General features: G+C 42.2%; 1 protein-coding gene across 1 annotated transcript; it reads left to right on the top strand.

Annotated features, from left to right (window-relative positions):
- The first annotated feature begins 659 nt into the window (after positions 1–659).
- Positions 660–14094, top strand: LOC130917528 (gastrula zinc finger protein XlCGF57.1-like). Its single transcript, XM_057839073.1, has 3 exons — positions 660–763; positions 3156–3279; positions 11597–14094. Exon 3 carries the CDS (start codon positions 11672–11674, stop codon positions 13211–13213), a length of 1542 nt encoding a protein of 513 aa, XP_057695056.1. The 5' UTR covers positions 660–763; positions 3156–3279; positions 11597–11671; the 3' UTR covers positions 13214–14094.
- The last annotated feature ends 1517 nt before the right edge of the window (positions 14095–15611 follow it).

The raw sequence follows: 15611 nt of genomic DNA, 5'->3' as shown, positions 1-15611 counted from the left end.
CTTCCACTGACGTCCCAGCCGCGCAACCCTTCCGTTCCGTACTGTTGATTCGGGTTGCGCCTGGCGTCCTGTGTGGGTGAATTCTGGGGGGACCTGTGTGGTGACCCTTTGTTCACATAATTCACCCACCGCACTTGTGTGTCTGATTGGCCGAGCGCGTTACCGGCTGCGTCAGTCACGTGAGACAGACACTTAAGAGCCGCGCGCGTTCCGGCTCATGAGAGAGAGCATGCACGAGAGTTACATAGCTGGACACAGCACTTGTTCAATAAAGAAACTTAACAAGCATCCCGCTACAGGCTATACATTATATATTTTCAATAAAACTGAATTTTTCTATCCATACGGAGGAGGCACACTTTAAATATATTAAAGTGATATTGGCATCTTTGAGTGAACTTCGAGTAAAATTCAAGTATCTCGAGGCCGGACCGAGTGTCCTCTTTTTTTGGGAATCAAAATATGGTCACCCAATTCAAACCCTTGATTTACGCACAATGTTTTGAGCCTTCAAAATTGAGTTATTGATAGTTATGACTCCAATTCGGATATGTTCATCATGTTTATTAAATATCTTTGGGGTCCAGTGACGTGAGGTAGTTTTTGTTCCAAACGCTTCAACATATTGCACTGGCGTTTCAGCGCCTGAACGTTTCTACTTCCGGTTCACTTGACGTAGCAACATCTGTGTACTCATCCGGAACTTGCAGTCCTTTCGTTTTCCCTTCCAACTAAACGAGCGCTTTTAAAACATTCTCATGGGGTAAGTACCCAAGTAAGAATTTAGTGTACTTAAAAAGTCCCAACATATAGCTACGTGAAAGTCGTTTGGCCTGATGTCGTAGCTCCCCAGGCGTTAAGTTTTGTTTAGCTGCGCTCGCTAGCCAAAACACAGGATGCGTTTGAGTCGCCCTCGCTCACTTGTCATTGTCATCATCTTGTGTTAAAGTTGCACGATATAAGATTTGCTTTTCAATTACTCATGAAATGGCCATAACATTTCAATAAACATTAACCCCTTCTTGCCAAATGTATCATATTTGGTACACTTAGAATTTCATGATTTTGAGAATTTTGAAATGTCTTTCCTAAAAAATTTTTTAAAAAATGGATGCAAGTCAACTCATGCATCTGCAGGTTCAATGAAAAAAAAAAAGCAGGATTTAGCAAGGGTTATATAGATATTAGAGCGCTAATTACACATTTTTTCCTTTTTTCACAAATTTGAAAAAAAGGTTTCATTAAGACATTATTTTTAGAATTTTGTGATTCTCTGACAATTGCTTCATATTGCAGGCACTTAAGGGTTAAAGAAACCGAGTTCCGGTGTTGTGCCAAAAAAATTCGCCTCCGCGTGAATTGTATCCCCTGACGGGAGCGCGCAGACCTCACTAGTACAGCGATACACGACACTGGTACAGCGATTAGACTCCAAATTATTTTGAACCACTGAAGCTAATTACTTCTATGCTCGCTATCATTGTTTGGATTGTCATCGAGCCTGTAAAGAAATGACTTTTGAACAAGTGTCAAAGTATTTACTTTGGCTAAATAGAACGGCTTTTTCTTACCAATCAAAATAACACAGCCTCTCCATACCAATCGATGGACACGGAAACGACTTTCTTTTACTGTGAATATGTATTGAAAAATGTTATGTGCTGAAGACAATCATAGGATATTATGCCATGCCCATATTTGGCCATGTTTGTGTGCTCCAAATATTCCTTTGAATAATCACAATGGTTATCTGTTGACCACCTTATCAGAAACTGTGCCTATGACCACTCCTTGACAGCTAGACGACATGCTAACCTGAATTGAGTGACGTCTCAAAGTCTTCGCTTTTTGAAGCGAAAAATCACACAAAACTAGCCCATATCATGTCACACAGCGGCAGGGTCGTCGATTGTCTTCGCCGATCGGGAACCCGCCCGGCAGCAAACAAGTTACTGCTCATTCCCCTGCTTCGGACAGGAGAGCTTGCCAGGAAAGAAGCTGTAGGGTACCGCCAGACAAACCGGCCGACTTCGGAGGAGCGCGTAGCTGCCACATGGTCAACACGAATATGGCGTAAAATAATGCTTTACTACACGGCGAAGACGTAAACAGAGACCGGCGTGCAGTTGTTGTGCAGCTAACATGGCAGAATGTGTCTGAGGAGAACTTTTCTACATGTTTGTCAATGATCAAATGTAAGTAAATAGCCCTTTATTTAATGAAAGTTTGTAATGTTCACTTTGTAATCGCTGTATTCGCGGCCATTTTTAACACAAAGTTGCAATTTCTGATGGGGTTGAAAATTTGACACAACACCGGGCACACGAAGAGGGCAATAAGCCGAATACGGTGCTCTCCCAGCGGGGGGTGCGACAAGCCACTAGTCGTCGGCTAAGTGGCATTTTCGGTGGAAAATCAGCCACAAAATGCAAGCCACCTCTGAATTAAAACGTGTGCCATGATCCCAGTATTTGACAATACAAAATACGATGTTTACTCACCTTCTTGTAAGTCCAATGGTCCCACAGTAGTAGGGCTTGTTTTGGCCAATATCCGCAGTGAACGGGTACCTTTTGAAACCCAGAAAGGTTCATACGCCTCTTCCTGGTGCGGCAACAATTTTTTGCAGCTGTTTGGCTGGCGTAATGTGGAAAATAAACGTATCTATCAGCAAAATCATCTGTATCCGCAGTCCATCTGCACGCTATAAAGCAGTGCTGTATTGTGAGATGCTGACCCGGGTGACATCCCATTCGCTTTCGTCCTTAACCCGAGACTGAAGCCGAAGTCACTCATTTTTCATGGCGCGGGATTCAAAAATTGAATTAGTAAAATGATCGCTTCCACACACATCCAAGTGGTCAATTTCATTCAGGAGCATAAAACACAGCGTGAACTATGAAATAAATATGCTTTTTGGTGTCATACGCACTTTAATGCAATCAAGCAAGTTTAATGTTGAGCAACCTAAGATATATACACATACATACATAAAAGATTTTTCTAATTCCTAAGGGTTTAGTTAATACACGTGTGAAACTCATGGTGTTCGGTACCTTTTGCAAGGTTAAGAACCACTGCGCTAGAGGTTTGGCACTGCCCTTTCAACAGTATAAATTACTTGCCTCGTAATGTTTTGCTTTTGTTCTTTTCAGGATATCCTGTTATAAAGTCTTCGAAGCAAACCTGTTCATCTCCAGCCTTCCATTTACCAGCATTCAATTCAAAGAACACTCGAAGGACAAAGAGAGAGAATAGTGTCCTTCAACACTAATTGAGGTACAAGCCTTATTTAAGGAAGCGACACACAAAAGTGTTGCAGTTTGTGTTTATTTTGTTATTATTATTTACTGATCATTAAGGGTGTAACAGTACATGTATTTGTATTGAACCGTTTCGGTACGTGGTGCTTGGTTCGGAACGGAGGCGTACCGAACGAGTTTCTGACGTAATGTAATCCTTACTTTTCGAGGCTGTGAGTCGATTGGGTTACAGTTTCTTTTTGTGTAGATTATATTTACTCCATCTTCTCTACTACAATGAGGACCAACACGGTGGGACAGTATAACCCAGAAACGTCAACGGCGCAACAACGTGGCTGCCGCGAGAACGCACTGAAACGTGGGCATTAAAGTCAATCAGCCAATGCACACCATTCGTGTTAGACGCGTCCCAGAAGCGGCTCAACACGATGCACGCGAAAAGAACGGCAGAGTTTATTATTTGACGCGAGACGCGACCCCCCTCCATCAATACTACTACCGGTAGCTAGAGTCGGGCAGACTGGAAGTCACTTGTGTAAAAATACGGTGGGTCCGGTCGATTTTCAAACTAATATGCAATCATACATAACCCACTTTTTGAGTCCATCAGATCTCTTGAGTGGTAGATCGGGGCACAGTTGACCTGTCTTTGTTGATTAACAGCTGTCTTCTCTGCTATAATAATAACCAACACTGGCCTTATTCAATACAAAACCTTCCTACCACAACAAAACAAGTAGGAACTAATATTCACATAGGAACTAAAGTTATACAACATAAAATATACAATATAAATGAATACTACATCACATTTGTAAAATATAAACACATAATAAAATAAATAATAGCCCATTTAAATGAAATGAAATGAAATGAGCTAAAACACCTGTAATTAAATAATAAGAATAATACACAGATCCTGCTTACACAATTAAATTTATTAATTTCTGTGTGGCGCGTTAACTTGAGAAAATCCACCAATAAAGCTTTTGAAAACCGTTCATAAGAGGGAAAAAAAATGATTCATTGAGGCATTTAATTTGTAAAATACATGTTAAAATCTTTGTCATTGGGATTGCTTTTCTCTTTAGCACAGGACTTCTTTTTTCTTCTTTCTTTCAGAAAGAAAGCTGACCAATACGCGGGGTCTGAAAGGCAAATTGTTGTTGGATTATCTTTAAATACCCGCTACTTTTTGAGCAGAATTCTTGCTTTGTATAGGCTAATGTTCCTATTGTTGAAAGCACAAAGGTGTGTAATAAACAACTTGCACATTTATTTTTTGCATTTTTGTTTTCTTACTGTACTGAAAATGAACCGAACTGTGACCTCAAAACCGAGGTACGTACTGAACCGAGATTTTTGTTCACAATTACACCCCTACTGTTCATGGAAAATGTGAACATTTCATTTGGTTTATTGAATGTGAGGGGACTTAAGGACAATGCGAAGAGGAGAGCACTGTTTTTGTTTTGCAAAGGGCGAAAAGTGAATTGTTTATTTTTAAAGGAGACCCATACTACAGAAGAGGACGCATCTTTTTGGATAAATCAATGGGCAGACCGGTTGTTGTTCAGCCAAGGCTCTAACAGGTCAGGTGGTATGGCCATTTGTTTTAATAGACTTCCAGGGAAAATTGTTACACAAAGAGCAGATGAAGAAGGTCATTCATTGGTTAACTGTGGTGTTAAAAGTGGAAAGTTTGTTTTTTATCTTGACAAATATTTATGGATATAAATATTTCTCCCCTTTCGGCGTAATTCGCCATTTTGAAGTCAAAAAGAGTGACCTTCGTGAATTGTGTAGACCCGAGGCGAAATTTTTTAGGAGGTGTCGTAAGTCCATCTAACTCACTAACGACAAGTTTTATTGAAGTTGCTAAGCCTGTCGCGATATGCAATGAGTCCATTTATCATAAGGTAAATAAAAATGAGGGCGGTAATTTTCACGGCTGCGTTTCATCACCGCGTGCATGCGTGCATGCATACATTTGTGCATGCGTGTAGATGACATATGAGACTCCAGTTCTTTTTGCAGATGTTTATTGGTCATCAACACGCCGTAGAATTAGTTCAGAAATGCAAAGTAAGGAAAAACAGCTATATTATTATTATTATTTATTTATTTATTTATTTTTTAAACTGTCCTGTTCAGCTGTTTGACACAGAGAATGGAAGTCTAAGTGCCCGGATTCTGAAGAGTTTTAATGTTTCACATTGAGAGTCTGACATACTCCCATTGTGATCATTCAAAATACCTTTTTATTATGACAAAGCAGCGAACAGGAAGGGATTATGGGGGGACAGAAGAAAAGAAATACAAGAGAAGAAAGAAAAGAAACACATACACAAACAACAACAAGAAATACATTGAACATCTAAACTAGTTACTAATATGCTGGTGCTATCGTCAGCGAGATGTATTTCCGGTTCCGGTTTACACCATGTGGGGGCCTATTGGCCAGTGAAAGAGGAGAATGGGGGTGGGGGTGTCTATAAGACTATAAGCTAAGTGATTGAAAGGGGTAGAGTGTACACAAATCAGTTCTGTGATCTAGAACCCAGGAATCGTGTGAATCTCTTATGAGTGTAAGCCCGTTGGCGACCAACCCTACGCCGCCGCATCGCCAATCCCGGCACCGGAACCCCCAACCCGAGCATGCCCTACCACATCCAGCAGCACGCAAGCCCCAACGGGCGCGCGACAGCCACGCAGATGGGCGGAGAAACCGCGCGGGCGCCAACCCAGGGCCACGGCCCCCACCCAGCCAGCCCGGGGAGGGAGGGCGGGCGGGGGGTCGGGGGCCGTGGCCCTGGGGGGGCCATGCGCAGCCCATCCCTCCTCCCGCCGCCCAGCAAAGGAGCCACCGTCCCCCGGGCCACCCGCGTGCCCAACAACCGGCCTTCAGGGATGGCAGGAGGGGACGCATCACCAACCCCACGCATACACCCACCCCCGCCCGCCCACCCGGGCCACGAGCCACAGCCACAGCCCCCCAACCGGCACGGCACGCCACGGGACCCCCAGCGGCCCACCAAGCCCCAGGCAAGGCAGGGTCCCCCGCCGGTGCAGGCGACACCCCGCTGATACACCGGCGCCCAGCCAGCGACCCGCGACGGAGCGCAGGGCGGATGCCCAGCCAGAGAAGAGAGGGGAAGGCGGAGGCAGGAGAACGCCCAGGAACTGCCACGGGGCGATGCAAGATCGGAGACCCGACCCCCCAACCCACTCCCGCGGCCGGCAGCCGAGGCAGAGGGGAGGCCACACCCCGGGAGCCACGCCATATAGAAAAAGTGTGGGACCCACCTACCACCCTATTACTGTGGCTGCCAGGTTCCCGACTGGCAGCCATCACCCAGCACCGTGATGGGGGTGTGAGGGGAGGGTAGTGCAATGTATGCATTAAAATAGGAGAGCTTGGCTTGGGGCAGTGGGACCGCAGCATGGAGTTTCTGTCCAGCCGCCCGTCCCACCGCCCTTTGCCGGAGCTCTCCTGTGGAGTATGATGTGTGTGGTGCATTTAAAAAAGGTGCAGGGATGGCGGGGCCTGTGGTGAGGAGGCAGTCGTGAGCCCCCCCCCCAACAGGTCCCAACCATCCCACAACCTTGGTGTGTGGTGCATTAAAAACAGGGGGGAGTCGGGCTGGGACTGTAAAGCCCCGTCCCAGCTCTCCCCGGAGAAATGTATGTAAGTGCCAGGGTGAAAAATATTTACAGTGCCGAAGTGAGAAGTGCGTGAGTTAGGAGGCAGGCTCCCGCGGGCGTGGCCCCGTCCACCAGAACCACCGGCCCCAGGGCGGAAGAAGCGTCAGGGCCCCGATCAATCCCCGCCCCAGACCACCCACGGCGCCTCCGTGACCACCCACCCCCCTCCCACCCACCGAGCACCCACCCCGCACCCCGAGCAGGCGCCACACCAAGCGCCGGTGACCAGGGGGCGTCCACCCCACCGGCAAGGGACAGCAAGCCTCACCCTAGGCCCCGCGGGCCCCGCTAACGACCCCGCCGGCTGGGGGGCAGCCGCGGCTGCCGCGGCCCAGGGAGGCGGACAGGGCCGGAAACAGACCAAGGGGAGGGAAGCGCACCCCCCACAACCCACCCCCGGGCCAAGAGGGGCGCGCGGTATGGCACCAGAGGGCACCTCCCCGGCACCCGGTACAGGGAGACGCGGCTCCGGCCGGGCGGACCTGGGAGGGAACCATGGCTGCCGCATACACCCCCCGGCCCCCACCCCAACTCCACCCCACCCCGGCCGGCCGGGGAAGGGCCGCGGCCCCGGACCGGCACCCGCGCGGCCCCCCCACCCGCCCACGACACCAGCGCGCGCCCGACGGGACCCCCCGCACAGCCAGACGCAACCAGACAAGCCCCGGCCGAAAATCCCGGGGGCCAAGACCGGCGGCGGGACGGCCCAGGGCAGGACGCCAACAAACTCCACCTGTAAAGCTGATAGAAGAAGAGGTTTATCAAACACCATTAGATGTATGCCAAGGACCAGTGAAGTGTATTATTTACGCATAGTTCCTTAATTGTTCCAAGTCTGATAAGTAATATATAGGGTGTTCCAAAAAAAGTTGCATATGATCCCCAGTAGCTGGAAACCAAATTGTCTATGAGTATCCTTGTAAAATAAACCCATTGACCGACTAAACTGTGAAGGAAGAAAAATTATTTATTACATGCTGTTGGGAGTGTATAAAACAGTTCGGATTTAAACATGTCCAGTTTCCAGCTGCAGAAGGATGCATACAACTTCCCTGGACACCCCGCATACATCCATTTATGTATACATTTTTATTATTTTTGTGGCATTCCTTCGCAGGTGAGAGAGAATCCTTAGTCTATGTTCATCATTCTTGCGACCGTTTCCCACTGTTGTTCGTATTTGTCCATTTTATTTGTCTGTTTGGCAGATATTTTCTCTAATGTTATATATTCAATGATTAGATTTAGCCATTGGTTAATGCTAATGTTTTGTTTGTTTTTCCAATTCAACAATATTGTTTTTTTGGCTATCGTTAGACTTGCTAGTAGTGGACAGGTTTGATGGATAGAGATATTCACTGTATTCAGATCGCCAAGCAGACAAAGAGTTGGAGACAATGGAATCCTGCAGTTCAATAGGAAAGAGAGTTTCTTCGTTACCTGTGCCCAGAAATCTTGTATTGGTTTACATTGCCAAAGAGCATGAAAGTATGTATCCGAAGTATCTTCGTTGCAGCTTGTACATTTATCGGATTGGGAGAACCCCATTTTGTGCATTTTAGATTGAGTAATATGCCATCTGTGCAGTATTTTGAACTGTATAAGCTGAAGGTTCTTATTCTTTGTCATTATAAATGCATTTTTACAGATGTTGGACCAATAGTTATTATCTAATGTTACCGAAAGTTCGTTATTCCATTTTTCAATTGGTAGGCAAGTAGAGTTGTTACATGAGAGGGCTTTATATACTTTTGAAAGTATTTTTTTTTGTTTAGGATGTATATTTATTATTTTATTTACGAAAGGTGGTGGGTTTAACGTACCCGTTAGTGATGGAAATTTGCTTCTGATGGCTGCCCTGATTTTATTGTATTGAAGGAAATTGACCCCTTTGATCTGGAAATCTTGTAATATTTTTTCATATGACATGAATGTATTATCTTTAAACAAATGCTGTAACTGGTTTATTCCCGTATCATCCCATGTGCTGAAATAAATAGGAATTTTATTAACTCCAAAGTCTGGGTTGTGCCAGATTGGTGAGAATTTACACGGGGCTTGTTGTGATTGCGTAATTTCCATACCTCTCCACCAGGCTTTCAAGGTACATGCTATCATTGGGTTTTTGAAGCAGCTATGGTGCTTAATACTAGAACTAATAAAGGGGAGGTTTGCCAATTGTATTTGGTTGCAGTCTGTTTGCTCTAATTCTAGCCATGACTGTTGTTCAGTGTTAAGATATAACCACCTAATAAGATATTGTATTTGATTTGCTATATAATAGTGTTGGAAATTAGGGGCCTCTAGACCCCCCTCTGGTTTATTTCTTTGCAATTTGGCAAGGCTAATTCTGTTTTTCTTGTTTTTAAAGTAGAATTTTGTGACGGCTGAGTCTAGGTCTTGAAACCATTTTTGAGTGGGTTTAAAGGGGATCATTGAGAACAAATAGTTTATTTGTGGTAATACTTTCATTTTGACTGTTGCTATCCGGCCCAAAAGTGAGATGGGTAGATTATTCCAGTGTGTCAAATCTTCACATATTTTTGCTAGGAGGGGTGTATGGTTTAGTTTAGTTAATTCTGTAAGTTTTGGTGAAATGTTGATTCCAAGATACTTTATATTCCCTATTGGAATATTGTGATTTTGATTTGCAGGATTCCATGAGTTTGTTGATAAGGGCATTATAATTGATTTTGACCAATTTATAGCATAATCAGCAAAAACAGCTATATTAAACACTGTACGTTAGCATTGCTACATTGAGACTAATGGGGGAAAAACGACAACCTACTTTAGCCTGCTATAAAACACTGGCAGTCTTCTCCAAAATGCAAAATTTTGCTTAACAGGTGACACTTCAAACAAGAAAACTCGCTGGTTTAAAGAATTTGCTAGCGATGCAAACAAAAGGGAAAAAAATCTATTACTGATACAACATGCATGACGAAAGATAACTCCACTTTGTTTTTGTTTCTTTTTACTGAGTGTAAAGCGTACGGTTAGTGGCTTAGCAAACGTACTTCCGGTGAACATTTCAAAATAAAAGCACGCTATGTTCAGATTTCTGGAGGCAATCGCATATACTTAAGATTCTACTCTAAGAACTAGAAACTGCAATTTCTGGAGAAATTACTCTGGGTCTTTGCCCTGTGGTGATACAGCTCTTAACCCAGCCCAGGTTGGCTTGGGGACATTTCGGGGACAATGTCAGGTCACTTCCTGTTGATTTGGGGACATTTTTCTTTTTGCCATTGAAAATGAATGGTAAAAAATTTGGACGTCAATGGCAGCACCCTCCATAAGCGTCAACTGAATCGGGGACATTTGTGGGACACGTATTGATATCTGTTCATTTCCTGTTGATCTGGGGAATTTTTTTTTTTTTTTTTTGACTTTGAAAATGAATGGGAAAAATTTTGAACGTCAATGGAATCCAAGTACATTAGCATCAATAGAATGAAAAAACAAGATTGAATGCCATTGGAAACGAATGGGATGTTTGGACGTCCATGGACGTCAATGGCAGCACCCTCCATAAGTGTCAATGGATTCGGGGACATTTAGGGGACACGTCCTATTGATATCTGATCATTTCGTGTTGATTTGGGGACATTTTTTTCTCCATTGAAAATGAATGGGAAAAGGTTTAGACGTCCATGGACGTCAATGGCATCACCCTCAATAAGCGTCAAATGGATTCGGGGACAATTGGGGGACATGTCCTATTAATATTTGGTCATTTCCTGTTGATTTGGGGACATTTGTTTTTTACCCATTGAAAATGAATGGGAAAAAATTTGGACGTCCATGGCCGTCAATGCCATCGACTCACAGATGTGTCAATGGAATCCAAGTACGTTAGCATCAATAGATTTGACATGCAGGGCTGTTAATGGCAACAATGCAATGTAAATTCTATTGGAAATTCCATTGAAAGTGAATGAGACATTTCCCATTAAATATGAATGGGCAAGTTTTTGTCAAATATCCGGGGAACCGTAAATTTTATTCAAATTCTGTATATAACTTTTATGCCCCTCACAGTCCTGGAAGTTTTGATGCCCAAATTTTGTGATTTGGTGAAAAATTGTTGGACTAGATACATTTTGAAATGTTTTGTTTCCCATTAAAAATGAATGGGCAAGTTTTTGACAAGTTTCCGGGGAACCGTAAATTTTTTTCAAATTCTGTATATAACTTTTATATAACTTTTATGCCCTCACCGTCCCGGAATTTTTTATGCCCAAATTGTTTGATTTGGTCCAAAATTGAAGTCCTTCAATTTTTGGGCAGTACATGATGACATTGTGCATACAGTATATTAATCCTGTTGAAAAGATTGTGTGTCGAAGTAATCGTATGTCCAGGTACCACTGTATATAATGGGCAAAAATGACATCTTTATAACCAGTACAACAGACGTTATGGCCCACAGAAATCGAGGGGAAGCCGGCGTGCCCAATTATACAGTATAGCGTGAGAGTATGAAGGGTTAAACTGACAAAATTGTATTTACTTCACCTACAGCAAAAGGGTTCTTCATGTCGGTAAAACTGTTCAACATGAAAATCATGGCAAAAACTCGACTTTAGAAAATCGTGATTTTTTTGTCTTTCTTTCTCATCCAGTGTATCGCAGACGTCACTGAAGAAGATCTTCACCCTGAGATGTGCGATCACACCCACGTTTAACGGAAGTTGGAGATGCCATACATCAAAAAAGAGGCAAAGCCAGAGACCCCTTGTATTAAAGAAGAAAAACAGGAAGAGAAAATCACCAAGTGTACAGTGACCGTTAGTGTGAAGAGTGAAAAAGATGAAGGTCCAAGCGAGGAGAGCAAAGCAGCGAAACCTTCGAGCGACAGCTCATTTCAACACCTGACAACAAAAGGAGGGGGTCAATGGCTGCCGGACGGCCTATTAGCACCGCTTTCAGACAGCGACGACGTAACTTCCCACTCTTCTGACTTTAACACTGATGAGGAGGATAATGACTTTGACCAAAATGCTTCAAAATCTTTAAATAAGTCCTCATTGAAAAGGGACACAAAAGCGGTTGGGAAACCTTTTACCTGCTCACTTTGTGGTCAAAGATTTCCTTGGAAGTCTCATTTAGAAAAACATAAGCGTACACACACAGGGGAAAAGCCTTTTGCCTGCACAGTTTGTGGTAAAAGATTCACAGAGAAGGGAAATTTAAACAAACACAAAAGCAGACACGCTGGTGAGAAACATTTTGCCTGCACACTTTGTGGCAAAAGATTTTCTCAGAAGACTCATTTAGAAATGCACAAGCATACACACACTGGAGAAAAGCCTTTCCCCTGCTCAGTTTGTGGTAAAAGATTCACCGTGAAGGGAAATTTAAACCAACACATAAAAACTCACACTGGAGAGAAGCGTTTTGCCTGCACACTTTGTGACAAACTATTTTTTCAAAAGATTCATTTGGAAATGCATAAGTATACACACACTGGAGAAAAGCCTTTCCCCTGCTCAGTTTGTGGTAAAAGATACACCGAAAAGAGACATTTAAACAAACACATACGCGCTCACACTGGAGAGAAGCGTTTTGCTTGCACACTTTGTGACAAACTATTTTTTCAAAAGATTCATTTAGAAATGCATAAGCATACACACACTGGAGAAAAGCCTTTTGTCTGCACAGTTTGTGGTAAAAGATTCCCCCAGAAAAGAAATTTAAACATACACATACGCACTCACACTGGAGAGAAGCGTTTTGCCTGCACGCTTTGTGACAAAAGATTTTATAGGAGGAGTCATTTAGAACAACATATGCGTACACACACCGGAGAAAAGCCTTTCTTCTGCTCAGTTTGTGGTAAAAGATTCACAGTGAAGGCAAATTTAAACAAACACATAAGCACTCACATGGGAGAGAAACTTTTTGCCTGCACACTTTGTGGCAAAACATTTTCTCAGGAGTCTCATTTAGAAAAGCATAAAAATACACACACTGGAGAAAAGCTTTTTGTCTGCACAGTTTGTGATAAAAGATTCCCACGGAAAAGAAATTTAAACGTACACATACGCACTCACACTGCAGAGAAGCGTTTTGCCTGCACACTTTGTGACAAAAGATTTTATAAGAGGAGTCATTTAGAACGGCATATGCGTACACACACCGGAGAAAAGCCTTTCCTCTGCTCAGTTTGTGGTAAAAGATTCACCCAGAAGGGAACTTTAAACAAACACGCAAGAAAGCACACCATAGGCGGAGTTTGACTTTTGGGGCAGGGGGAGCACAACATGTTGATGACCCCAAAACGCAGTGTCAGCAATTAAATTAACTTACAAGAATATTTATAATAATAAGTTGACAATGGGCGTTTTTTGTTTCCCATCACTCTTAAGGGGAATTGAGGATGGAACGGAGGTAAATTAGTGTCTTTATTATTCAATCAAAAAAAAAGTTGCTTCAATCAAAATATTTTTTACTTAAAAAAAGTTGCTTCAATTAAAAAATGTGTTTGAATGCAAAAATACATTTGAAACTCCCCCCCCAAAAAAGCATGTGAAAGCTATTTTTTTTTTTTTTTTTTTTTTTGGATTGGAGTCAAGTTTTTTTGTTTGACTGAAGTAATGTTGATTTGTGTTTGGACCACATTTTGGCTAGGACATTTTTGTCTTTATTATTTAATAAAAAAAAGTTGCTTCAAAAAAGAAATATCACTTCAGTCAAAAAAAGAAAAATTTCAATCATAGAAAAGGTTTTGGAATGCGAAAAAATATTTGGGATTGAAAAATTTGCATTTGAACACTGAATTTGTCATTGAAAAAGTTTTCTTTGATTGAAGCAATCCTGTTTGTGTTTGGGCCATATTAGGGGTAGGACATTTGTGTCTAAATCATTCAATCCCAAAAAAAGTTGCATCAATCAAAAAAATTGTTTCAATCAAATAAAATCATTTGAAAAATAAAATTGTTCCCCCCCTAATTTTTTGTTGTTGTTGAAAATTATATGCAAAGCAAATGACCGTCTAAGGTGCTAGTCACATGATCAGTTCGAAAAATAATTTTGACCCATTATAAAGTTTTTTTTAGTTAATTTCATGTATTCTTGTTACAGTGACTCTTGTTACTCTTGTTACAGCTTGTTGCATGTGATACTAAATGTCTCTTGTGAGTGAATCTTTGATCACAAAGTGAGCAAGCAAAAGTTTTCTCTCCAGTGTGCGTCATAAGCGGATTTTAAGGGGGGGGGGCAGGCCCTCCCTGGTGGCTGGAAAGTGTCATTGCTTGAAATTGACTTTCCTATATATATATATATATATATATATATATATATATATATATATATATATATATATATATATATATATATATATATATAAAATCTGCTTATGACGCACACTGGAGAGAAACCGTTTGCTTGCTCACTTTGTGATCAAAGATTCACTCACAAGAGACATTTGGTATCACATGCAACAAGCCACACTGGGGAAAAACCTTTGAATTGCAGTGTGTGACAAAATATTGTAATTCCTTCCATACATTTACAGTGAAAAAAGCATTTCAATATCCTTATTCAGACGTAGAAATGATTTTTCACTTCCCGTTCTTTTTTGCTAATATTCTAGATTTTTATTTTTTAATTCAATGAATTGCTTTCCATGTCTTTCTGTATGGAACCCCAAAAGGATCAAAATTAAATAAAACATTTTAAAATAAATATAATATTAATAAATAACAAACAAATGGTGTAATATTGCACTTAAATTTTAAAATTAGGTAATATTATGATTTTTTAAAAAAAGCAACACTAGGTAAATTTCCAACCTATATTCATAAAATTTGTCATGTTGACTGACAACTAGTTGAATGACACCTCTTTCATATCATGAGAGGGTCCGTATCGCTTTCACAAACACTAACTTTGAGGCGGGCGGCAGGAACCCTGCCACACAAAAAAACTACAGATGTTCTGACTACTTTACGGCATTTGTCACTTCCCCCTTCCCCCATTAATTGAAAGAGGGAAGTTGATCCATACACCTTCAAGCGCGAATTCTGCAAAGATGGCAGAGCAACAAAGACAAAAAGTTTTGTCCGAGGAGGAAAAAAAAGGGAGGCTACCAGGATGCTTAAGAATAACTTTCACTCGCTGGCGTGAAGCTGCCCCCCCCCCCCCCCCCCAACCGTCATTGCTATTGTTTAGCCACAAGTGGATTCATTACCTTATTACTATTCATCCTTCACACAGCCTCTGGAAACAGAAATGCCATTTAATCCATCAGCAGGTTGACTGGGAGATTGATTTTTGATTGATGATTCAACGAGACTGTGCGAGTTTGCGCTAGTCTTCATGGGAATTTCAGTTATCCTTAAGGCAAAAAAATACTGCATTTGTCCACCGGCGCTGCTTAAATCAACCAAAACTGAAAAGTTACATAATGTTGCTTTAAGATAAGACTTTTTCACAAAGAAATTTTTCGTTATGTCTTCTCCCACAATTGCCTTTTTTTTCCATAATGGTGTTTTCCAGCGCAATGAAGCGTGTGCTGTCAATGAAATACATAAGGCGGTGTCAGCTAGGTGATTGGCCGGATGAATCGTGGCCTCTGATCGTTAGCATTTGTTAGTGTCGATGAACTATTAAGTAAACTTCCAGAAAGCATCCAAA

Source organism: Corythoichthys intestinalis, chromosome 1 (assembly GCF_030265065.1).
Source record: "Corythoichthys intestinalis isolate RoL2023-P3 chromosome 1, ASM3026506v1, whole genome shotgun sequence".
Taxonomy (NCBI): Eukaryota; Metazoa; Chordata; class Actinopteri; order Syngnathiformes; family Syngnathidae; genus Corythoichthys; species Corythoichthys intestinalis.
Note: the sequence above shows the minus strand (reverse complement) of the source record. Positions and strands in the feature narration are given on the sequence as shown.

Excerpts from the sequence above, each read along its gene's own strand:
- LOC130917528 (XM_057839073.1), top strand. The coding sequence starts at position 11,672 with ATGCCATACATCAAAAAAGAGGCAAAGCCAGAGACCCCTTGTATTAAA.